Source organism: Erythrolamprus reginae, chromosome 2, assembly GCF_031021105.1.
Source record: "Erythrolamprus reginae isolate rEryReg1 chromosome 2, rEryReg1.hap1, whole genome shotgun sequence".
NCBI lineage: Eukaryota > Metazoa > Chordata > Lepidosauria > Squamata > Dipsadidae > Erythrolamprus > Erythrolamprus reginae.
The window spans coordinates 79909563-79933960 of NC_091951.1; the positions used below are offsets into that span (position 1 = coordinate 79909563).

Consider the following 24398-nt stretch of genomic DNA (forward strand, 5'->3'; position numbering starts at 1 on the left):
AATATGTTAAAGGAGGGGAGATGCATGATTAAACAACCAAAACAAGGATTGAATACAAGCAATTGCAGAAAAGGAAATGAAAACAATTAATTCATGTATTGAGCAAAAATGTAACAGCCAAGTGTCTTGTAAAAGCTTTCTAATATAAACCCTATCTTTTAAAAATACTTACAAAAATTATTCTTAAGTATTATATTAAGATTTACTATTTCCACTGGTAAAAGCAGCAGAATTGCTCTTGTGGACTGTACGCAACAAACCTCAGTTACCTACTATCACATTACAGGTAGTCTCTGACTTAACATCAGTTTCATTAGTGACTGTTCAAAGTTGCAACAGCACTGAAAAATGTGATTTATGACTGTTTTTCATAGCTACGACCTTTGCTGCATCATCTTCAGGAGTGAAATCCAGCAGGCTCTGACAGGTTCTGATGAACTGGTAGCAGAAACTTTGAGTAGTTTGGAGAGCCAACAAATACCACCTCTGGCTGACCCCAGAGTTGGGTGGAAATGGAGATTTTGCAGTACTTTTCCCCTGGAGGGAGGAGGGACTGGGGATTTTGAAGTATCCTCCTTGGAGTGGGGAGGGAATGGAGATTTTCAATATTCTTCCCCTGCCGTACCAACCAAGCCACGCCCACAGAACCGGTAGTGAAAAATTTTGGAATTTCAGCCCTGATCCTCATAATCATGTGATCAAAATTCAGATGTTAGTAACTGGTTTATAGTTAGGATATTTACTGAGTTCTGGGATCACGTGATCGCTTTTTGCAACCTTCTGACAAGCAACGTCAATGGGGAAACCAAATTCACTTAACTGCAGTAATTCACTTAACAACTGTGGCAAGAAAAATTGTAAAATGGGCACAACTCAATGAACAAATGTCTCACTTAACAACATAAAATTTGGGCTCAATTGTGGTCGTAAGTCAAGGACCACCTGTAATGTATTCTTCCTCGGGACAGTTATCAAATCTTATAGAAACTGGTAATTTTTATGTTCAGCTATTCTGAATACTTCTACTAAGTTGGCCTTAGCTTTCTTTCTCAACCCAAAGTTTATTTGTTTATTTATTTATTTATTGGATTTGTATGCTGCCCCTCTCCGTAGACTCGGGGCGGTTAACAACAATAATAAAAACAGCATGTAACAATCCAATCCAATACTAAAATAACTAAAAAAAACCTTATTATAAAAACCAAACATACATACAGACATACCATGCGTAAATTGTAAAGGCCTAGGGGGAAAGAATATCTCAGTTCCCCCATGCCTGACGACAGAGGTGGGTTTTAAGAAGTTTACGAAAGGCAAGGAGGGTGGGGGCAATTCTAATTTCTGGGCGGAGTTGGTTCCAAAGGGCTGGGGCCACCACAGAGAAGGCTCTTTCCCTGGGTCCCACCAAACGACATTGTTTAGTTGACGGGACCCGGAGAAGGCCCACTCTGTAGGACCTAACTGGTCACTGGGATTCGTGCAGCAAAAGGCGGTACCTGAGATAATCTGGTCCGGTGCCATGAAGGGCTTTATAGGTCATAACCAACATTTAAGTTAGTAGAATCCTTTATTAAAGCATTGAACACATATAATTTGGATATTTTTTTTAATATCTGTTTTTGTTTTCAGCTATGTTTGATGAGTGGAGAAATTATTCAAATGTCACCTCAGATGAGCCTAATCTTTGAGGCCATGGATCTATCTCAGGCTTCTGTAAGTTAAAACCAAGTTAAAATAGTTTTCTGAATCTGACATTGGGACCAGAATGAGATTCTAAAACTACATTTTTTTTATTCTGCTGTAGCCAGCTACGGTTAGTCGATGTGGAATGATTTATTTAGAGCCTTCGCAGTTGGGATGGAAACCACTTGTTACTTCATGGTTGAGCACACTTCCTGAACCCCTGAATGAAAAGGAATTTCAAGACCTGTTTCAAGAGCTTTTTGATTGGTTAGTACCCCCTGCTTTACGAGTTCGTCAGAAACAGTGCAAGGTAATTTGACATTCTCTCAGGAAAATTATTTAATCCGCCTATATTTGTTAACAGAATCATATGTTAGTGAAACCAGCTTTCTGTTTAGAATTCTAGATATTTTTTAAATTTGTATAGTTGAAGGATATGAATAAATTGCTTGGAGTATAGGTAGTTCTCATTTATCAACCACAATAAAGACCAGCACCTTGGTTGTTAAGCAAAGCAGTCATTAAATAAAAACAAACTGCTTATTATCTCAATTTAGCTTTCCTTTGTTTTACATATGGAGGTCATAAACAGGGGTGGGCTGCTGCCCTTACGGGGGAGAACGCAGTGCGGTAGCGAAAATGGAGCTCCACCCCAGAGCATCCAATTTGCATAGAAAGATGTTGAAAGAAAATGCAGGGCATCCTGCATAAGCCACACTCACAGTGTGATTATAAAAAGATTGGTAGACCTTCACTGGTCATAAATGCAAAGATTGGTCATAAAGTTACTTTTTCATTTCTGTCATAACTTCAGTCACTAAACAAGACAGCTGCTAAATGAGAATCACTTATACTAAAAGTGGTCTTTGGAATTTTGCCAGTAGTGGGTTGTAAATCTGCTAGAACTCTCAAAATTCGTTCACTCTCATCCTTAAGAAATTACTGTAAATTATTTCTTGGGTTGAAAGGTTTTGGCCTTACTTACTTGGAGAGATGAGTACAAAAGACTGTGACTTCTGTTTCATCCTGTGTCTGCTAGGCTTTATCCATGCCCCCCATTCTTATTTTTTAAACATCTGCATTAAATTGTTGGAGGAAGTAATATAAAAATTGGAACTATCTAATTATATGCATAGTTCAACCTCTGTTCCTCTATCTATCTATCTATCTATCTATCTATCTATCTATCTATCTATCTATCTATCTATCTATCTATCTATCTATCATCTATCTATCTATCTATCATCTATCATCTATCTATCTATCTATCTATCTATCTATCTATCTATCTATCTATCTATCTATCTATCTATCTATCTATCTATCTATCTAATTATTTGGTTCAACTTGTATGCTTCCCAACTTCCAAAGGACACTGGGCGGCTCTGGGTGGCTCTATTGTGCAAACTTAACCTAGTTTATCAAATTAAGCTGGGAAGGGATAATATATTAATGTGAATGGAAGCTTCGAAATGAATGGATAGAAACCTTCCAAAGAATCAGTTACTCCCTGATCAATTTGCATGCTACCCATCTCAACAAAATGAGTCTATATAGAGAATGAAATTAAAATTAAAAATCACAATCAGCCATATGCAAATTAAAATTAGTAGTTGATGAACATTAAGAAACATTCATACACTTGGGGCCTCAGGCCTTGGACACATAACTAGATTTTTTTGTGCCTGTTTACAAAGGCCATCAGAATTGGGGCCATTCTAACCTCCCTAAGGAAAATATTTCATAGGGCAGATATTATATCAGAAAAGGCATGTCTCCTGGTCTGACCAACCAGCATTTCTTAGCTGAGTGTGATAATTTTAATTTGTATGACTTGAGGTTTTCAATACATTCACTATGAAGCTCTGTTACAAAAAATAATAAAAATTATTTGTTGAGTAAGTTTTAAGAATAACTAAGGGAGAGGTTCCATGAAACAAAAACAATTATAAACTTTTAATCAAAGATTACAATAATATGACTTGAATCATATCTGTAGCTGTTCAGAATTTGCACTCTTAAAATATAAAATGTGGTAAAATTAAATTTATAGTACAATATTATATCTATCCTGCCCATATTTTATTTATTTATTAGATTTGTATGCCGCCCTTCTCCGTAGACCATATACATACGTATTGTTACTCTTTCTCTCTTACAGGAGCTAGTTCCCACCAGCAATAGCAATAATGTGGTATCTCTTACTCGGCTGTTGGAAATACTGTTGTGTCACAAAGTGAAAAAAGATCCAAGCAATAAAAACATCCATAAATGGGTTACGGTTCGTCTCATAATTTAACATATATTTCAAATTTTAAAATTGGTTATAATTTTTTTGATTAATTAATTTTGAGTTAATAATTTTTACAGTTAATATGAGACAAAGTATAAAATATTGTGTTACTCTAGATCAGTGATGGCAAACCTATGGCATGGGTGCCACAGGTGGTACACGGGGATATATCTGTTGGCACACGAGCCGTTGCCCTAGCTCAGCTCCAACATGCATATGTGTGCCGGCCAGCTAATTTTTGGCTCTGGGAGGGCATTTCTGGCTTCCAGAGAGCCTCCGGGAGGATGGGGGAGGGTGTTTTTACCCTCTCCTGGTGCCTGGGGAGGGCAAAACACGAGCCTACTGGGCTCACCAGAATTTGGGAAACAGGCTGTTTCTGGCTTCCAGGGGGGTGGGGGAAGCTGTTTTTGCCCTCCCCAGGCATTGAATTATGGTCGTGGGCACTTGTGCATGCACGATAGCACACACACACATTCTTTTGGCACCCGAAGGAAAAAAGGTTCGCCATCACTGCTATAGATAAATGTGCAGTTCAAATCTTTCATCTGGAAATTTGCTATAACTACAACAAGTATACTGAAGTTATAATTATACTTAGCTATTAATTTCTACATATTTTATATAAATATAAATTATTTATTTATTCTTTTGGAAGGGTTGTTTTGCTTTTGCTATGATTTGGTCTATTGGAGCAACCTGTGATAGTGATGGTCGGATTATATTTGATAACTTTATGAGAGATATTGTCATAGGAAGGTTGGATGAACATCCAATACCAGCAACTATAGGAAAATGGGAACATCCATTTGAAGAAAAAGGCTTGGTGTATGATTATAAGTTTGAGGTAAGGGATCTGCTCTAGAATTACTGATAGTTACTTTAATTTGTTATATTTGTTCTCATATTTGTTACATGAAAAAGAATCAGCACTAATATTAGCTTTGATTAAATGTTAGTATATGTTTCAGGATAATTTGTGCATATGAACACATGTGGAAAAACTCATGAAAGACTAATAAATGATTTAAGTAATTGTCTTTAAGATAAACCTCTTTAATATTATCCCTTTCTTTACTAATAGAAAAGAAAATGGGAAAAATCTTCCTTCCCATTTAGCTTTAAGAAGTAGTAGTGAGTAGTGTGGGATGTGAGGTGGAGGAATGTTTGCAAAAAGTTAGTTTGCAGGCAATAAAATATATTTCTCTTGAAGAGGTGCAGACAAAGTCCATTGAAAATGTGAAGAGCCTTTTTGTTATACATTGTTACAAAAAAAACTACCTTTCCCAAAGTTTCATTGTATTGCTTTTATTGTTTATTCATTTGTTATTTGTACTTTTAAGGGAGGTATTATACTAATATGAGTTGTGATGGTGAAAAGTTTAAAAATCCCTATTCTGGAGAATAGGGTTTAAAGAAAAAAAGTTTTATCATTAGTAATATGACTTTTAATAAAACATAGAGGTGTCCACCATATATGGAATGGCCCTCCCAACTGGTATAGAAGACCAAAATGTGCTTTAATGGAAAATAGTATTTTACACTTTACACATTTCATTGTTTTAATTTAATTGTGTTGATATTAAAAGAGATGCTGTTATCTATTAAGTTCTAATGAAACAGAATTTATTTCTGCATTTTTTTCATAGTTAAAAGGAAAAGGCCGTTGGGCACATTGGAATGAAGCTGTTAAAAGCATCAATTATAATGATAAAAGTATTAAAATTCAAGATATTATAGTTCCAACAATGGACACAGTCAGATATACCTATTTGATGGAATTGTGCATTAAATATGGGAAGTAAGAAGGCGTGTTTCTTTTAATTATACAAATGTTTCATTTTCTACATGAGCACTTTATGTAAAGCATCCAGAGGTTGTTTTGCAGTTTAATTAGCAAAGAAGAATTTTGTATTACTGTGTTTCTAATATTAAGCGCCACCAAATAGTCTTTAAAATAGCATGTTCTTATATGCACTTTGTTTAAATAGTACAGTGATACCTGGTCTTACAAACTTAATTTGTATGCCACCCCGAGTCTTCGGAGAGGGGCGGCATACAAATCCAAGTAATAAAATAAATAAAATAAATAAATAAATAATTGGTTCCGGGACGAGGTTCTTAAGCTGAAAAGTTTGTAAGATGAAACAATGTTTCCCATAGGAATCAATGGAAAAGCGATTAATGTGTGCAAGCCCAAAATTCACCCCTTTTGCCAGCCAAAGTGCCTGTTTTTGCGCTGCTGGGATTCCCCTGAGGGTCCCCTCCATGGGAAACCCCACCTCCGGACTTCTGTTGCCAGCGAAGCACCCGTTTTTGCGCTGCTGGGATTCCCCTGCTGGGATTCCCCTGCAGCATCACAAAAACACGGAAGTCCATAGGTGGGGTTTCCCATGGAGGGGAGCCTCAGGGGAATCCCAGCAGTACAAAAACAGGTGCTTTGCTGGCAACGGAAGTCCAGAGGTGGGGCATCCCAGTGGCGGCGGTGGGTTTGTAAGGTGAAAATAGTTTGTAAGAAAAGGCAAAAAAATCTTAAAGCCCGAGTTTGTATCTCGAAAAGTTTGTATGACGAGGCGTTTGTAAGACGAGGTATCACTGTATTAACTTTTATCTTAAATTTTTGCATAATTGCTCATGGTATATTATTATTGAATCACAATATATTTAGGATTATACAACTTTCTCTAAGAAAGTTGAACGCTCAATTTCTTTAAAGTTTATTTAATTTGATTGCCATTTCTAGCATCATTTCAATGCATACATATTTCAAATCAATATGCAATAGGATGTATCTGTAAAGCAGGCCACCGTAAAATAGACGGAGGGGAAATTATGAGCAGAGAAGTTTCATTTTCATGTTAGATATTACTATGTTCTCAGAAAAAATGCTGAAGTGAATTCACTATTAAATACCTGTATAGACAGTTACTTCCATTGTGCTTAAATGCATGGATTTATCTCAATAAATCCTGATAAGCTATAAAATATTTATTTCTGTTAATTTACATAGGCTAACATATTGGACTGTTGAGTCAATATGTTGAGCCACTGCTCTATGCAGAAAGTATTCAATTTCTAATTCTATTCCAATGGACACCATTGGATTTTACCTTGTTTCTAATATCAATAATATATTTTTAAAGTAATTAAAAAAGAATATGGGGATATAGGATTCCTTCCATCTATAGTACTCTTTTTCTAGCAACACACGAGTTTGGGATTGTGCTTATTCTTGAACAAGAGAGAAATGGAATTGACTAAGTGTACCTAGTGTAATAGTAAAGTAAAATACCTTGGTAAAATAAGGCAGCTAACTTGGGAGCTGTGTAAATAGCAAAGTAAACATTAAAAGGTATAATAGCAGTGCCCTGCATCATAAATAATATTAATAACATTAAAATATTAATATTATTAATATTAACATTATTAATATTAACATTATTAATATTATTAATATTAAGTATTTAAAAGTACCTCTTTTAAATCCAGTTCAATAGTTTTCTTTATTTCATTTATTAATTTTTAAAACTGCCTGATAGCCAAAGTTCTCTCTGCAGTGCACAATATAACTCAATAAAATATAGTCTCAATTAAAACCCCATATGATAACATAAATAAATTATAAAATAATTTATTATAAATTAGTCATAATTATAAATTATATAAACTAGTCAGTAGCACAGCATCCATTTAAATAATAATAATAATAATAATAATAATAATAATAATAATAATAATAATAATAATATAATTTATTAGATTTGTATGCCGCCCCTCTCCGAAGACTCGGGGCAGCTCACAACAATAATAAAACAATGTTACAGTGGAACAAATCTAATATTAAAAGAGAAAAAGACATATAAAACCAAACAACACATACATACCAAACATAAAGTATAAAAGCCTGGGAAGGTGTATCAGTTCCCCCATGGCTGGCGGTAATGATAATAACAAAGTTAAAATACAGTTAAAAATCAACCAAAAGCTTGGGAAAACAGAAAGGTCTTCACAAATGCTAATGATGCTAATGTTTATTTATTTATTCGATTTTTATGCCACCCTTCTCCGTAGACTCAGGGTGGCTTACAACATGTTAGCAATAGCACTTCTTAACAAAGTCATCATATTGCCCCCCACAATCCGGGTCCTCATTTTACCCACTTTGGAAGGATGGAAGGCTGAGTCAACCTTGAGCTGATGATGAGATTTGAACCGCTGACCTACAGATCTACAGTCAGCTTCAGTGGCCTGCAGTACAGCACTCTACCTGCTGCGCCACCCTGGATTGTCATAATGTTGTTATCATCTCCCGCTTAGGGGATAAGATTTTAGGTCCACAGCAGAGAGATCATGTTTGTAAGTAGCTCAGATAAACACCTTCCAAATCCACTGAAGTATAGGAAGGAGGAGGTATAGCTCAAGCAAACTTGCAAGTCTGTTATTATAACCAGTAAAGTATATTGGACTTCTACATACTTTTTAACTGCATTTATGCTTTTATTTCTCTATGATTCCATGAATAGGTAATTAACAATATAAAGGAATTACAGATTGTCAGAATCAATTGTTGTTTAATAGTCCCAACTATTTAATCTAGCCTAGTCATGAAAAACTAATGTCGGTCTGAATTTCTTCCCAAGGGCACTGCTTTTTGTGGGACCTACTGGTACTGGGAAGTCTGTATATGTAAAAGACAAGCTAATGCACAACTTAGAAAAGGATCTCTACTTCCCATTCTTCCTTAACTTTTCAGCTCGAACCAGTGCCAATCAGACCCAGGTTAGTGAAATAGTTCTTTTTGGAATTACTTGGAATCCTTTATTAAAATTTGAATTTTTAAATTTATTTTTGTTAGAACACTACTTTGTTTTAGAGCTGAAGGTTACATTTAAATTCATTTGAAATGAATATTCATTTACTTCCTTTATTTACTTAGTGAAACAATATAATTGATAATAAAACATTTAAGCATAGGGACAATTGACTAGGTGATTAATGAATTGACCTCTTTCACATCAGTGTGGTGGTATAATATGTTTATATTTAAGCATGTATGTATGCAGTGAAGGGCTACCAAAAATTTTACTACCACACTGGGGGCATAACTTGTGCAGGATACCCTGCATTTTCTTTCAACATCTTCCAGTACAAATCGGGTGCTCTGGGATGGAGCTCCATTTTTGCTACCCCACTGCATTCCCTCCCCCAGCCAGGCAGTAGCCCACCCCTGTATGTATGTATCTACATGCATACCTACATACATATAATAAAAATACATATTTTGTTCAAAAATTAAATGGATTTTATTTAAGATTCAGGATCATCTGTACTTTTTGTTTTAAAAAAGAATGTAAAAATTTGATGTGTTATTTCTCATAAGCTATTTTTAATGAATGGAAATGTTCTTTTTTTTATTGTAGAATATTATCATGGCCAGGTTGGACAAAAGGCGGAAAGGAATATTTGGACCACCTTTGGGAAAGAAATGTATAATCTTTGTAGATGATATGAATATGCCTGCACTGGAGCAATATGGAGCTCAGCCTCCAGTTGAACTTTTAAGACAGTTTTTTGATCATGGAATCTGGTAACAGTTATTTTTTATTACCTACAATGCAGAAGTGTTTGAATGTTATCATGCTTGCAGTTATACAAAACATCTGTTTCAATTGTGAGGCTATACCACTATAGTTGTTTGTTCCACTTTTTCTACCTTTTTTGGGAGGGACTGCTTCATTAGTAGTAGCAGTAATATAAACAAGCTTGCCCTTCATACTCAGCCTGAGAGGTCTTAAGAGCTTCTTAAGGCTCTTGAGGCTTCTTAAGAGAAAGATTTTTTTGAAGCAAGTAGAGTCTCAGTGATGCAGTGGTTAGAGTGCAGTACTGCAAGCTACTTCTGCTGATGACAAACGGCTGCCAGCAGTTTGTCAGATTGAATCTCAGTAGGCTCAGCCTTCCAGCCTTCCAAGGTGGGTAAAATGAGGACCCAGATTGTTGGGAGCAATATGCTTACTCTCTGTAAACCACTTAGAGAGGGTTGTAAAGCATTGTGAAGTGGTATATAAGTCTAATTGCTATTGCTATGATAATGTTTGTGCCATAGAAGCACAAACCCTCCGTGATCCATAATTCTTTAGTTTTTAAAAAAGGACATACCAGATGAGGCATTTAAGCCATTCATTGGCTCTGGAGACACTTTCCTGAAGCAAATATTGGCCCAGTAATGTGATCTTTAGAACTTGTCTATACAATGGACAATGGCCATGTAATGCGAGTCATTCTAGAGAGTTATGATATTAATTTTTTGCCACAGTGGGGTTGTCAGCTGCTCTAGAGATGTTGGCTTTTTTTTCTTTTTGGCCCAAATGGCTTATTCTAAAGATGCAAGCACTAACCAATAGGAATCTCCTGAGCAACCAATAGACTCAATGTCTTTATTTCTTTCTCATCAAGAAGCAAGATCATAACTGGTAGATTTAGCAGTTCTAAACCTGAGAAGCAACAGTTGTTTCTGTAGCTAGCCAGAGGAAGCATCTTGTTAGACTTCCTGATTGAGGAGAGAGAAAAATAAAAACCACAAAGCTCTGCCCTGTCTAATGCATCATCTGAAAAAATCAGTCATGTACCCCATATATTTAATTCTAAGATAGATTTTTATAATATAATTTCATATACAGTGTTCCCTCGATTTTTGCGGGTTCGAACTTCGCAAAAAGTCTATACCACGGTTTTTAAAAAATATTAATTAAAAAATACTTCGCGGTTTTCTCCCCTATACCACGATTTTTCCTGCCCAATGATGTCATATGTCATCGGCAAACTTTCGTCTGCCTTTAATAAATATTTTTTTAATAAACTTTAATAAACATTCTGCCGCACGAATCACAGTGACCGGTTAGGTCCCACAGAGTTGGCCTTCTCCGGGTCCCGTCGACTAAACAATGTCGTCTGGTGGGACCCAGGGGAAGAGCCTTCTCTGTGGTGGCTCCGACCCTCTGGAACCAGCTCCCCCCAGAGATTAGGATTTTCCCCACCCTCCTTGCCTTTCGTAAACTCCTTAAAACCCACCTCTGCCGTCAGGCATGGGGGAATTGAAACATCTCCCCCTTGCCCATGTAGTTTTGGTGTATGATTGATTGTGTGCTTGGTTTTTTTAATATATATATTGGGGTTACTTTTATGGACTTTTTAACCTAAAACTGTAATTTAGATTGCTAAATATTAGATTTGTTACTATGTATTGTTTTTGCAATTGTTGTGAGCCACCCCGAGTCTGCGGAGAGGGGCGGCATATAAATCCAATAAATCTAATCTAATCTAATGTGAGTAATAATCTAAATGGTTGCAAAGGGAATGGGAAATTGTAATTTAGGGGTTTAAAGTGTTACGGGAAGGCTTGTGATACTGTTTATCGCCAAAAATAGTGTATTTACTTCCGCATCTCTACTTCGTGGAAATTCGACTTTCGCGGGCGGTCTCAGAACGCATCCCCCGTGAAAGTCAAGGGAACACTGTATACATATATTATTAAAAGGAAGCTCCATTTTTCATATGGTTTTAGTAAATAATGAGGATTAAGCATACATTTGTAAATATATTACATATTACAATTACATATTTACATTTGTAAATACATAAATATATATATGCCTAAATTTCCATACATAGAGCTTTATTTTCTTAGTGAGTGTTTCATTACTCTTAATTATGCATCATTAGGAGTAATGAAACACTCACTAAGAAAATAAAGCTCTGTTAGTGTGACTCCATAAGCCGGAGTTCCCCTTTCATGTGATTATTTCTTCAATACTAAGAAATCGTGGCACTCAATTTTGTACTCAATTTTGTACTTTTATCAATGAAAGTTTCTATTCTCAATGAAATTCTTTTTCAATTGGATCAGATTTGGAGGTTTGTAGGATGATGCAAAAATGAGGATTGGAAAGGGAAACTCTTGCTGCACAGTTAATGTATAAGATACTGCATATACAATAGCTAGATGAATATTAAGGTATTTCTATGCTATTGCGCTAGACATTAATCTATTGCTGTAGTTGTCTGAATATCACATTTATATTTCTTTTAAAGGTATGATTTAAAAGACACAAATAAAATTACACTAGTTGATATTCAGTTGATGGCTGCCATGGGTCCACCAGGTGGTGGAAGAAATCCTGTAACACCTCGTTTCCTGAGACATTTCAATATTTGCAGCATTAATTCCTTTAGTGATGAAACAATGGTCCGGATTTTTTCTACTATTGTTTCTGTATATCTCAGAGTAAATGAATTTATTCCAGAATATTTCACAGTTGGAAACCAGATTGTCAGTGGCACCATGGAGGTAGGTCATATTCTCTGCTTGGTTTTAGTTCTGCTAAAAATGTGGACTAACAGATTTTCAAGATGACTCAGATGGTCTCATAAATGTATCATTTGGGGAGAAAGTGCAACTAATTTTTCTAATGGGCAAATATTTTCTGAAATGCCAGTAGTATTTAGAAAGTGTATGCAAGAGATCGACAAGAGAGAGAAATTATGAAATGAGCCTTACATTATTGCAATGCAATCTCTGCTTCTTTTACATGTCATCATGAGATATATACACACAGAGACAGCAGAGCTTGTACCACAATATCACCAATAGTAATAGAAACATAGAAACATAGAAGACTGACGGCAGAAAAAGACCTCATGGTCCATCTAGTCTGCCCTTATACTATTTCCTGTATTTTATCTTACAATGGATATATGTTTATCCCAGGCATGTTTAAATTCAGTTACTGTGGATTTACCAACCACGTCTGCTGGAAGTTTGTTCCAAGGATCTACTACTCTTTCAGTAAAATAATATTTTCTCATGTTGCTTTTGATCTTTCGCCCAACTAACTTCAGATTGTGTCCCCTTGTTCTTGTGTTCACTTTCCTATTAAAAACACTTCCCTCCTGGACCTTATTTAACCCTTTAATATATTTAAATGTTTCAATCATGTCCCCCCTTTTCCTTCTGTCCTCCAGACTATACAGATTGAGTTCATTAAGTCTTTCCTGATACGTTTTATGCTTAAGACCTTCCACCATTCTTGTAGCCCGTCTTTGGACCCGTTCAATTTTGTCAATATCTTTTTGTAGGTGAGGTCTCCAGAACTGAACACAGTACTCCAAATGTGGTCTCACCAGCGCTCTATATAAGGGGATCACAATCTCCCTCTTCCTGCTTGTTATACCTCTAGCTATGCATCCAAGCATCCTACTTGCTTTTCCTACCGCCCGACCACACTGCTCACCCATTTTGAGACTGTCAGAAATCACTACCCCTAAATCCTTCTCTTCTGAAGTTTTTGCTAACACAGAACTGCTAATGCAATACTCAGATTCAGGATTCCTTTTCCCCAAGTGTATTATTTTACATTTGGAAACATTAAACTGCAGTTTCCATTGCTTTGACCATTTATCTAGTAAAGCTAAATCATTTACCATATTACAGACCCCTCCTTGTGCTTTGACAAAATCTCTGTACCTGCAGATACCTGTAGACAATTGCATGTGTATATAAACTCATTTTGTGCTTTTGGTTGTCAAATGTTACTTTGCTGTTATAAATGTAAATAATAAGTAGGTTTATGTGTACGGTCACCTGCAATTTCCTTTAGTAATTATTAATAGACTGATCTGCCAAGACTCTTTGAAGTCCCCTTTTAATATCTTCCACTACTGCTTACATCAATTTCCAAAACTTGACTCCTTTGTGTCATATAAAAAAGTATTTAGAGCAAAAGATATTTGCTGTAATTCACTATTTCTTGCATTTCGCTTCTCCTGTTGTTTTCATGTTTCTGTCACAGATTTGTTCAAAAGGTTATCTACAAGCTAGGACTGGTTCTAAATAGAATAGAATAAAATTTTATTGCTCAAGGGTGATTGGACGCACAAGGAATTTGTCTTGGTTACAATAGCATGGGAAGTAATGGGAATATTTTGCCAAGCCCATATATCATTGCTATTTCAGTAGCAGAACAGGTTAGCAGTTGGCTCTGGTTGCAATTACAAGGGCTGATTGTCACCTTTAATGGCATAGGGCTTTGATTTTTAAGAGAGCATCCTTCTCCAAATGTACTCACCATCTAGTACAATGGTATAGAGTTGGTATGCTCTGGGCGTCTTCTATTAAATGTCATCCTGTGGGAGTGAGAATCATGTTTTCTCTGCCTTGGCATCTGTCCTGTGAACAGCATCCCCTAGAGCAGTGTTTTTCAACCAGTGTGCCGTGGCACACTAGTGTGCCGCGAGACATGGTCAGGTGTGCCGCGAAGCTCTGACAGAAAGAAAGCAAGAGAGAAAGAAAGCAAGAGAGAGAAAGAGAGAGAGAAAGAGAACAAGAGAGAGAGAAAGAAAGCAAGAGAAAGAAAGAGAACAAGAGAGAGAAAGAGAGAGAGCAAGAGAGAGAGAAAAAGCAAGAGAGAGAGAGAAAGAGAGGAAGGGAAGGAGAGAGAGAGAGAAAGACATAGAGGGAGGGAGAGAAAGAGAGCAAAAAAGAGAGGAAGGAAGGAAGAGAAAGAAAGAGGGATGGAGAGAGAGAGAAAGAAAGAGGAAGGAAGGGAGAGAAAGAAAGAGGGAGAGAGAAAGAAATAGAGCAAAGGGGAGGAAGAGAGAGAGAGAATTTTTTTTCAATGTGCCCCAGGGTTTCGTAAATGTAAAAAATGTGCCGCGGCACAAAAAAGGTTGAAAATCACTGCCCTAGAGGTACATATAACTCCCATCCTTCAAATATTCCAGAGTTTCTTTAGACGTGGCTTTGCTCCCAGGCTTATGGTTAGAGTATATACATGGAGCCCCTGGTGATTTTGGGAGGGGTATTATTTTTATCTAAGTGGTGATTCCTTTCTAAAACTTTTATTTTTTTAAAAAACATGTAAACTGCTCAGAGTCCTTTTGGAAATATAGATACATACTTATGTTTGATGATCTACGTTGATAAAGTTCATAATTCTAAAAGTCTGTATTTTTTTCTTTCCAATAATTAAGGTATATAAGAAAGCCATGGCAAACCTATTGCCAACCCCAGCCAAATCCCATTATACGTTCAATTTGCGTGATTTTTCACGAGTTATCCTAGGCTGCTTGCTTATTAAGAAGGACTCGGTTGTCAATAAGCATACAATGATTCGTCTTTTTGTACATGAAGTATTTCGGGTGTTTTATGATCGGCTTGTAGATGATGCTGATAGGGCTTGGGTGTTCAAACTCATGAAAGAAATTGTGAAAGAACATTTCAAAGAATCCTTTGATGCAGTATTTTCACACCTGAAACAAGGAAATGCACCTGTAAGTATTCACAGTATTTATTACAAAACTACCTCTTATTCATTCCTGCCTGACCAGTTTTAACAGAAATAGATCAAACTCTTACAATTGTGTGTCATTCCATATGGCAAAAGCAAGATGTTTCTTTGTGGATTTTGATTTCAGAATTGCCATATTTTCTTTACTTGAGTTTTTTTTTTTAAAAAATAGGACGGTATGAAGACAGTGTAGCCCATTACTCCTGATACATCTTCTGGCCCTTTTGAGAGGTTACAGAATATGACTTTTAGGCTATATTACAGTGGCTATGCAGTTTGAGAAGATATCTAATTGAGGTATCTGGATAGCAATGTTCTCTGAAATAGACAGGAAGTGCAAGAGAGACATATTTCTTGCTGCATGATAGTTTCAAAGGCTCCTTTTTTTAAAGCAGTATGAAATGGTAGTGTCTATTTGAAAGAGAAGGAAAAATCTCCCATTCAAAAAAAGAGCTCCATGATTTGCAGCCATTGGAAGAATATTTTATATATAATGTACTGCTCAAAAAACAAAGGAAACACTTAAACAATACAATATAACTCCAAGTAAATCAGACTTCTGTGAAATCAAACTGTCCACTTAGGAAGCAACACTGATTGGCAATCAATTGCACACGTTGTCAGCACATTCAAGTTTGTACAGAACAAAATATTCAATGAGAATATTTCATTCATTCAGATCTAGGATGTGTTCTTTGAGTGTTCCCTTTATTTTTTTGAGCAATGTATGTATGTGTGTGTGTGTGCGCGCGCGTGTACGTGTGTGTATATATACATATACACAAACACACACACACACACAAATGAAGCCATGAAGGAATTAAATCAAGATACTTTGTTATTGTTGCTATTTAGATCTGAATCAAGATAATGATATTTTCTCCTCCTGCTTATAAAATTAGCACAGCAAAGGATTATTGTAATAAAATTCATTAGTATACAGTAATGCTTAGTACCATTTTGAGTAGCAATTGTATTTTCTGATTTAATTATTGTAATATGAATATTTTTTTCATTGTAATCTGTGATTTTTTTATAAGGTACTTGTTGCATTCATGAAGTTATGCACAATGGCTTTAGCACTTAAAATGGCACATTCAAATCTTTATCACTAATCTTTTACAGTTTTCCCTCGATTTTCGCGGGTTCGAACTTCGTGAAAAGTCTATACCACGGGTTTTCAAAAACATTAATTAAAAAATACTTCATGGGTTTTTTCCCTATACCATGGTTTTTCCTGCCCGATGACATCATATGTCATCACCAAACTTTTGTCTGCCTTTAATAATTTTTTAAAAATAAACTTTAATAAATAAACATGGTGAGTAATAATCTAAATGGTTGCTAAGGGAATCAGAAATTGCAATTTAGGGGTTTAAAGTGTTAAGGAAAGGCTTGTGATACTGTTCATAGCCAAAAATAGTGTACATTTACTTCCGCATCTCTACTTCGCGGAAATTCGACTTTTGCGGGCAGTCTCGGAATGCATCCCCCGTGAAAATCGAGGGAACACTGTATTAGATTTGCCAGTACAAATATCATAATCTAATTTCTGTGTTTTTAATTGGATATAATGCTTTTAAAGTAGACTGAATGTCATTTTTTTCCATCAATAGGTGAGTGAAGAAGATCTGAGAAATCTGCTGTTTGGAGATTACATGAATCCTGACCTTGAAGGAGAAGAAAGAATTTATTATGAAATTCCAAGTATACAAATGTTCAATGATGTTGTGGACCTATGTTTGGATGACATATAATCAAACTCACAAAACAAGAATGAATCTAGTAATTTTTAGGTACAATCAATATCTTTGTACATTACTTTTGCTAACAATTATTCACAGAATACTTATAGTCTTATATAGTTTATTTGTATTTAGAAAAATACAAAGAATAATTTAACTTAGAAACTTGCCCAGGGAAATCTAGTAGAAGTAGTTAATTATCTTCTATAGAACTCCTAATTCATACTGAATTTTTCTCTAAAGTCTACAGATTATAGTTTTTAAAATCTGTATAGATTTTGAAAATAAATTAGACTAATTCTATGAGTGACAAACAAAGCGTATTTTTAAATAGTGTTATTTCCTTAACATGATCATCAAATATGTTCCTTAAGTCATTGTTTTTTCAATTTTCCACAATTTTCAAGTTGAATAAAAAATAAGGAATGATGTGTTTCGGTATATAGAATGAAAAATTATTCTTTATAAATATTTAGTTAATTAACATTTAGCCAAACCTGTCTATTTTTTATTAATGTTGGGTGGCAAACAGAATCTGAGGCTTTCCTTTTGTAAAATTTTGTTAAATTTATATTACAGCTTATACCGCAGTTTTTAAATTTTCCACTTCAAAATGATGGAAAATATTATGAATTTCCATCTTTATATGGAAAAGATTTAATTTTAATTGTAGCATTGTTTGCTGAAATTGATATTTTTTAAATCAAAGGTATGTATTGGAACATTTGTCTCGTATATGCCGTGTGCTCAAGCAATCTGGAGGTAATGCTTTACTTGTCGGAATGGGAGGTAGTGGACGACAATCCATGACCCGATTGGCTACATCCATGGCAAAAATGAATATTTTCCAACCTGAAATCTCCAAGAGCTATGGAATGAATGAATGGCGGGAAGACCTAAAGGTAAAACAATATACAATTAAATTTATATTGCTTAAAGGCTTCTGAATGACCAGTCTTGGGACCAGGCTTTAGAAAGACCAGGCTTGGGACCAGTGATTCTGGAAAAAATCCATTTTGTGGTGGCAAAGAGTTGATATTTCCTTCCTGGAACACAATTAACTGGTTTTAGAATTATGCTCTTAAAACCACCCTGGAGTAATTTACATAACCAGATACCTTGTAGGACTTTACCTATTAAAGTTATACTGTATAGTTTAAAAAGTCGGTCAGAAGTGAAATTTTCTGCCTGGTGGAGTAAAATGTACTTATTCCATGAGGCATTTGAGTTGGAATGCTCTGTGCTCTGGCAGTGGAAGATTTGAGGAGGGTTCATAAAATCAATCATCCACATTCATCCTATTAAATTACTCATTTAGGACACCGGCCAGAGCTAGATATTAGCACTCCAGTGTCCCAGGCCTACCAGCAAAGATGAGTTTTCAGGGCCTTGCGGAAGGCCAGGAGGATGGGGGTGGTACAAATTTCTGGCGGGAATAGATTCCAAAGGGCCAGAGCCGCCACAGAGAAGGCTCTTCCCCAAGGCCCTGTCAGACTACATTGCCTGGCTGACGAGACCTGGAGAAGACCAACTCTATGGGACCTGACTGGTTGCTGGGATACATGAGGCAGAAGATGGTCCCATAGGTAATCTGGTCCTAAGCCATGTAGGGCTTTATAGGTCATAACCAACACTTTGACCAACCAGCAGCCAATGCAGCTCGCGGAGTGATGGTGAGACGTGGTCAGATCTTGGGAGGCCCATGACGGCTTGCACAGCTGCATTTTGCATCTTTGATCTAAGCCCTGTGTGGCATCCTGAAGTGGAAAGTGCAGGTGCACAAGGTTTCTAACATCCACCAGCTCCCTGACGTCATCATGAAAAAGTGGACGAGGACTCCAGTGGCAACCTGTGAAGCTCTGGTGAACTCTATGCCCAAGAGAATTAAGGCAGTGCTAGAAAATAATGCTGGCCACAAAAAGTTTTGACACTCTTGGCCCCATTTGGACATTATCACTAAGAGGTGTACTCACTTTTGTTGCCAGCAGCTTAGACCTTAATGACTGTGTATTGTGTTATTTTGAGGGGACAGCACATTTACACTGGTATACAAGATGTATACTCACTACTTTACATTGTAGCCAAGTACCATTTCTTCAATGTTGCCACATGAAAAGATATACTTAAATATTTACAAAATGTGAGGAAGTGTATTCACTTCGGTGACATACTATATATAAAATTAAAATTTTAAAAGAATAAAAAAAAACAAATGTTGAAATAAAAAGCAAAGAAAGGTAATAAATGAAAACGTTTAAAGAAAGATCTAAGGAAAGGAGTCTTCATAATAGCAATTACTACTGTGGGGTTCTTGGTGGTCTCTGAACTTGGATACATTCTTGCATACATTTCGTTACCCAAGTAGGTGACAGTGTTGATGGGAATGGACTTGGTAGTTCCTTAACTGGCCTGTTGTATCTATTGCACTGAATGCTTAATAGTGTTTGTGTTACTTCTAGAGCCTTCTGAGGAGCGCAGGTATGAAGGGCTTGAAAACTGTGTTTTTGATCACAGACACACAAATCAAAGAAGAAGGATTTTTAGAAGATGTTGACAGTGTGCTTAATACATCAGAAGTGCCCAATCTTTTTGCAGCTGATGAGAAACAGGAACTTATGGAGGTATTCCATATAATATTTTTCTTAAATATTGGAATTATTTATTAGATTTCCCCCCCCAAGAAATATTAAGATTAAAATTTAAAATATTACCACACATGGCCACAGCTAAGACTGAGTTTTAAGTCTGCTTTATTTAAAAGGAAAATAACTTGTAATTTGCTTAATCTCATTTGAACCATGCCCTTATTTGGTAAATTGAAACATATCTATATGTTACACTATATAGATAATAATATGCCAGTAGAAGTTCCTGAGGACTATATACACTATATAGTGTATATATATCTATATACACTATACAGATAATAATATGCCAGTAGAAGTTTCTGAGGACAGTAATGCAAGCTCTTATCATTTCTTGGATTTACTGCTGCAAACATGTTTATATGGGACTATTATTAGAGACTACCTGAAACCTACTGTTTCTATGAATGAAGTGCTCCCTGTTTAGTGGCATATGTGAATCAGCACAGCTATACATTGTTGATTTTTCAGTTACTCCATTGGCTTCACAACGCTCCTGGGGACAGTTCAAAGTCTGTTTTTCAAATATATATTCCTTTATGGCCTGACACTCAGATACTTTTGAGATTGCCTCCTTTAGATAGAACCAATCCCTCAGGTCTGCTCCTCCAAATTTGAGGTGCTGAAATTATCCCACATATATGAAGTTGGGGATGAGGAAGCAGAAGAAAATGTTTTTTGGTTTTGATTCCATTTTTTGAAAATGATCTCTGCCAAGACTTTTTTGAATGCCACCCTAACTGATGGTTGCATGTATTTATTTGATTGTATTTATTTATTTGTCTAGCATGTACTAGGTAGTAGGTAAACATAAACATTAGCAAAGTAGGTACAGGTAAATTAGGCAATAGGACAGTAGGACAGGGTCAGTAGGCACAATGGTGAGCTTATGCATGCCCCTTACAGACCTCGGAGATACAAATCCAATTAAATCTAAATCTAAATCTCTTAGGAATGGAGTGAGGTCAACTGTAGATAGTCTAAGGTTAAAGTTTTTTGGGTAGTAGGTAGTAAAAATGAAGCTTTCTATCAGAGATTTTAATTCTTAGGAAATCATTGGGTTGAAGATACTAAGATGGGCTGATGATTTTGTTTTATGTCTTTTTTCAAAAATATTTCATTATTTTGTGCCAGAGGTCTTTGTAGAGTTGCTTGTACTGCATAGAAATATGATTAAAAGGAAACAAAGGAAATAAGATAAATGAATTAAAATACAATACAGTTTAAATAAATCTTACCACTAGCTTCAATTTAAAAATATTAAGTTAATTAGTTAGAACAACTAAACAGTGGAAAAGCTTGCTTCCAGAAATTGTGAATGTTCCAACACTGGAAGTTTTTAAGAAGATGTTGGATAACCATTTGTCTGAAGTAGTGTAGAGCCTCCTGCCTAAGCAGGGGATTGGACTAGAAGACCCAGAGGTCCCTTCCAACTCTTCTGTTGTTGTTGTTTAAGATTCTTATGCTCCACCGCAGTTATTGAACTTATGCGATTTATTTACCCATAGATTCACTGAGTGTTAGGCAGCATATAAATTTAATAAATTATTATTAGTAGTATATTTTCCAGTTAAAATTGGCATTGCTTTCTCAATCAGACATATATTTTTCATAAGTTAATTTCTTTTGATGAATACATTTAGTTGCTATTGCTTTCCAAAAGTGATTTACTTCTGTGTTTTATACTCTAGGGAGTTCGTGCTGCAGCCCAGGCAGGCCATAAGCATGAAGAGCTTGGTCCATTGGCCTTATTTGCTTTCTTTGTCAACCGCTGCAGAGACAATCTCCATGTTGTAGTAGCTTTCAGTCCAATCGGAGATGCTTTTCGCAATCGCCTGAGACAATTTCCATCCCTCATCAACTGTTGTACTATTGATTGGTTCCAGGTTTGTAGAAATGATCAGAATGATGTCAATATATTTACCAGGCTATTATATATTGTTACCTATGAAAACTTGCTTTTCACTCTCTTTTGATGTTGATAATCTTTTTCTTAGATTTTGAATGAAAGTTTCTGTCTTGCAGAGAATAATTCAACTTTGAATGTTCGATTGATAATGAATGTTTGAACGTCAAGTTGAATGCTTGTATGCTATAGATTTTTTTAAAAAAAACCTCTTTAAAGCATCTCAGTGTCATTCAAAAATATATTCTTTACTCCAATATGATATTGGACAGTTTGATCATAGTAGAGAAAGGTTCTTGCTTGACCTATTTTTTGTGTATAGTGATGTATAGTGTCTTGTAAAACAATAATGCCTTATTATTTTACCTTGTCTATTAGTGAATAGAAAGGATTTATCACTTCTCTTTCGTTTACTGACATTCATGATATTCTATGTAGCATATGGGATTGATCTACTTACTTCTACAAATATGGCTAGAGAACTTAACATATTAGTATCAGTATGGAAATTTTTATGGGATCCAAAAAACTCCTGCTTGTGGTGCTTGAGGTTGAGTGTTAATAAATAATACAAAGAAATAATATGTAGTAAAATAAATACAATAAAATGAATATGCAAGAAAAAAATTTATCTCTTAACTAAAAAAAATTAAATAGTTTTCCCCCCACGGTTTGTCTAGCTTGTCATTATATTGGTTAAGATCTTATGTGAAATACAAGGAAAAGGGATATCTTCGGAGCCTTCGGAGAGGGGCAGCATACAAATCTAATTATTAATATCTGTGAAATGAAGTAATGTGAATCCTATTTCTTTGCTCATCTGCAATTAACAAATTTCATGATGAACTGTTGGTGGAGTGGTATAGCAAATACTGTATAATGTACAGATAGTCCTTGACCTATGAGAATTGAGTCCAAAATTTCTGTTGTTAAGTGAGATATTTATTAAATTAGTTTTGCCCCACTTTACAACTTTTGCTGCTACAGTTGTTAAGTGAATCACTCCCGTTGATAAGTTAGTAATTTGGTTGTTAAGTGAATCTAGCTTCCCCATTGACTTTGCTTGTCAGAAGTTAGCAAAAGGTGATCACATGACTTTGGGACGCAGCAACAGTCATAAGTATGAACCAGTTGCCAAACATCTGAATTTTGATCACATGATCCTGAAGATGCTACAAAGGTTGTAAGTATGAAAGTGCCATTATAACTTTGAACAGTCACTAAGTGAACTGTTGTAAGTTGAGGACTACCTGTATAAGGAGACACATTGTAAGAAAACTTTATGTCCTTATGCTTACAGCCGTGGCCTGAAGATGCTCTTGAACGCGTAGCTATTAAATTCTTGGAAAAGCTTGAACTCACACAAAATGAACGAAAAGAAGTTGTTCCCATCTGTAAACATTTCCATACATCTGTGTTATCACTTTCTGACAGGTTAGCTTTCTATATAGGTTTATGCTCCTAAGATAAATGCAAAATAAAAAATCTCAGCATATAAAACAATATTGCTAAAAACCCCTAATGTTTTATCAATAGATTAAAACATATTCTCAGAAATAAAGCTGTAATGTCATGTTTACATTCTTTGAATTATCTTATTGTACAGTGTAGGTTAGTATGTGCAACATTTTATCAAAATAAACTTTGCAATAAATAAACTTATCTCCACATATAGCTATTATGGATAAGAAAAATTCATGTATGGGATTACCGTATATACTCGAGTATAAGCCGACCCGAGTATAAGCCGAGGCACCAGTTTTTGCCACAAAAACTGGGAAAACTTATTGACCCGAGTATAAGCTGAGGTTAGAAAATGCAGTAGCTACTGGTAACTTATAAAAATGGAAACCAATAAAATTACATTAATTGAGACATCAGTAGATTAAATGTTTTAGAATATTTATTTTAAAGAAAACCAGTAAATTACAGTGATCCCCCGCTCGTTGCGAGGGTTCCGTTCCAGGACCCCCCGCAACGAGCGGGTTTTCGCGAAGTAGCGCTGCGGAAGTAAAAACACCATCTGCGCATGTGCAGATGGTGTTTTTACTCCCACAGCGCTAGCGAGGAGCCGAAGATTGGGGGCGGCGCGGCTGTTTGCCGCCGGCATGGGGGGCTTCCTAGCAGCCCCCCAAACCCGGGTTGGGGGTCCGGGGGGCGCTGGCTCTCGGCGCTTTCGAGCTGAGTCCGGGAGCGAATTCGCTTCCGGACTCAGCTCAAAAGCGCCGATAGCCAGCGCCAACGAACGGCTTGTCCACGCTGGCTCTCGGCGCTTTCGAGCTGAGTCCGGGAGCGAATTCGCTTCCGGACTCAGCTCAAAAGCGCCGATAGCCAGCGCCAACGAACGGCTTGTCCACGCTGGCTCTCGGCGCTTTCGAGCTGAGTCCGGGAGCGAATTCGCTTCCGGACTCAGCTCAAAAGCGCCGATAGCCAGCGCCAGCGAACGGCTTGTCCACGCTGGCTCTCGGCGCTTTCGAGCTGAGTCCTGGAGCGAATTCGCTTCAGGACTCAGCTCGAAAGCGGCGAGAATGAACGGCGTGGGCGGGCGAAGGGCGGGCGGCAGCGAGGAGTTTGCGTGGGCGGTGGGGAAACTCCTTGCTGATGCCCGCTGCTCGCCCTCCCGCCAGCAAGAGGGGGAAGACCCAGGGAAGCCGCCCAGCAGCTGATCTGCCGGGCCCCATCTACGCATGCGTGCCCATAGAAAAAGGGCACGCATGCGTAGATGGTGTTTTGACTTCCGGGTTCAAAAATCGCAAATTACCCTGTTCGCAATGGTTGGGGACGCAA

General features: G+C 36.5%; 1 protein-coding gene across 1 annotated transcript in view; it reads left to right on the forward strand.

Annotated features, from left to right (window-relative positions):
- Positions 1-24398, forward strand: part of DNAH12 (dynein axonemal heavy chain 12) — a 114719-nt gene that overhangs the window by 49689 nt on the left and 40632 nt on the right. Inside the window, 15 exon segments of the mRNA XM_070738468.1 lie at positions 1630-1713; positions 1805-1993; positions 3845-3964; positions 4632-4820; positions 5623-5774; positions 8614-8752; positions 9394-9560; positions 12062-12317; positions 14999-15298; positions 16932-17066; positions 17068-17111; positions 17770-17962; positions 19520-19681; positions 21397-21591; positions 22912-23045. Of these exon segments, the coding sequence (XP_070594569.1) occupies positions 1630-1713; positions 1805-1993; positions 3845-3964; positions 4632-4820; positions 5623-5774; positions 8614-8752; positions 9394-9560; positions 12062-12317; positions 14999-15298; positions 16932-17066; positions 17068-17111; positions 17770-17962; positions 19520-19681; positions 21397-21591; positions 22912-23045 (2459 nt within the window).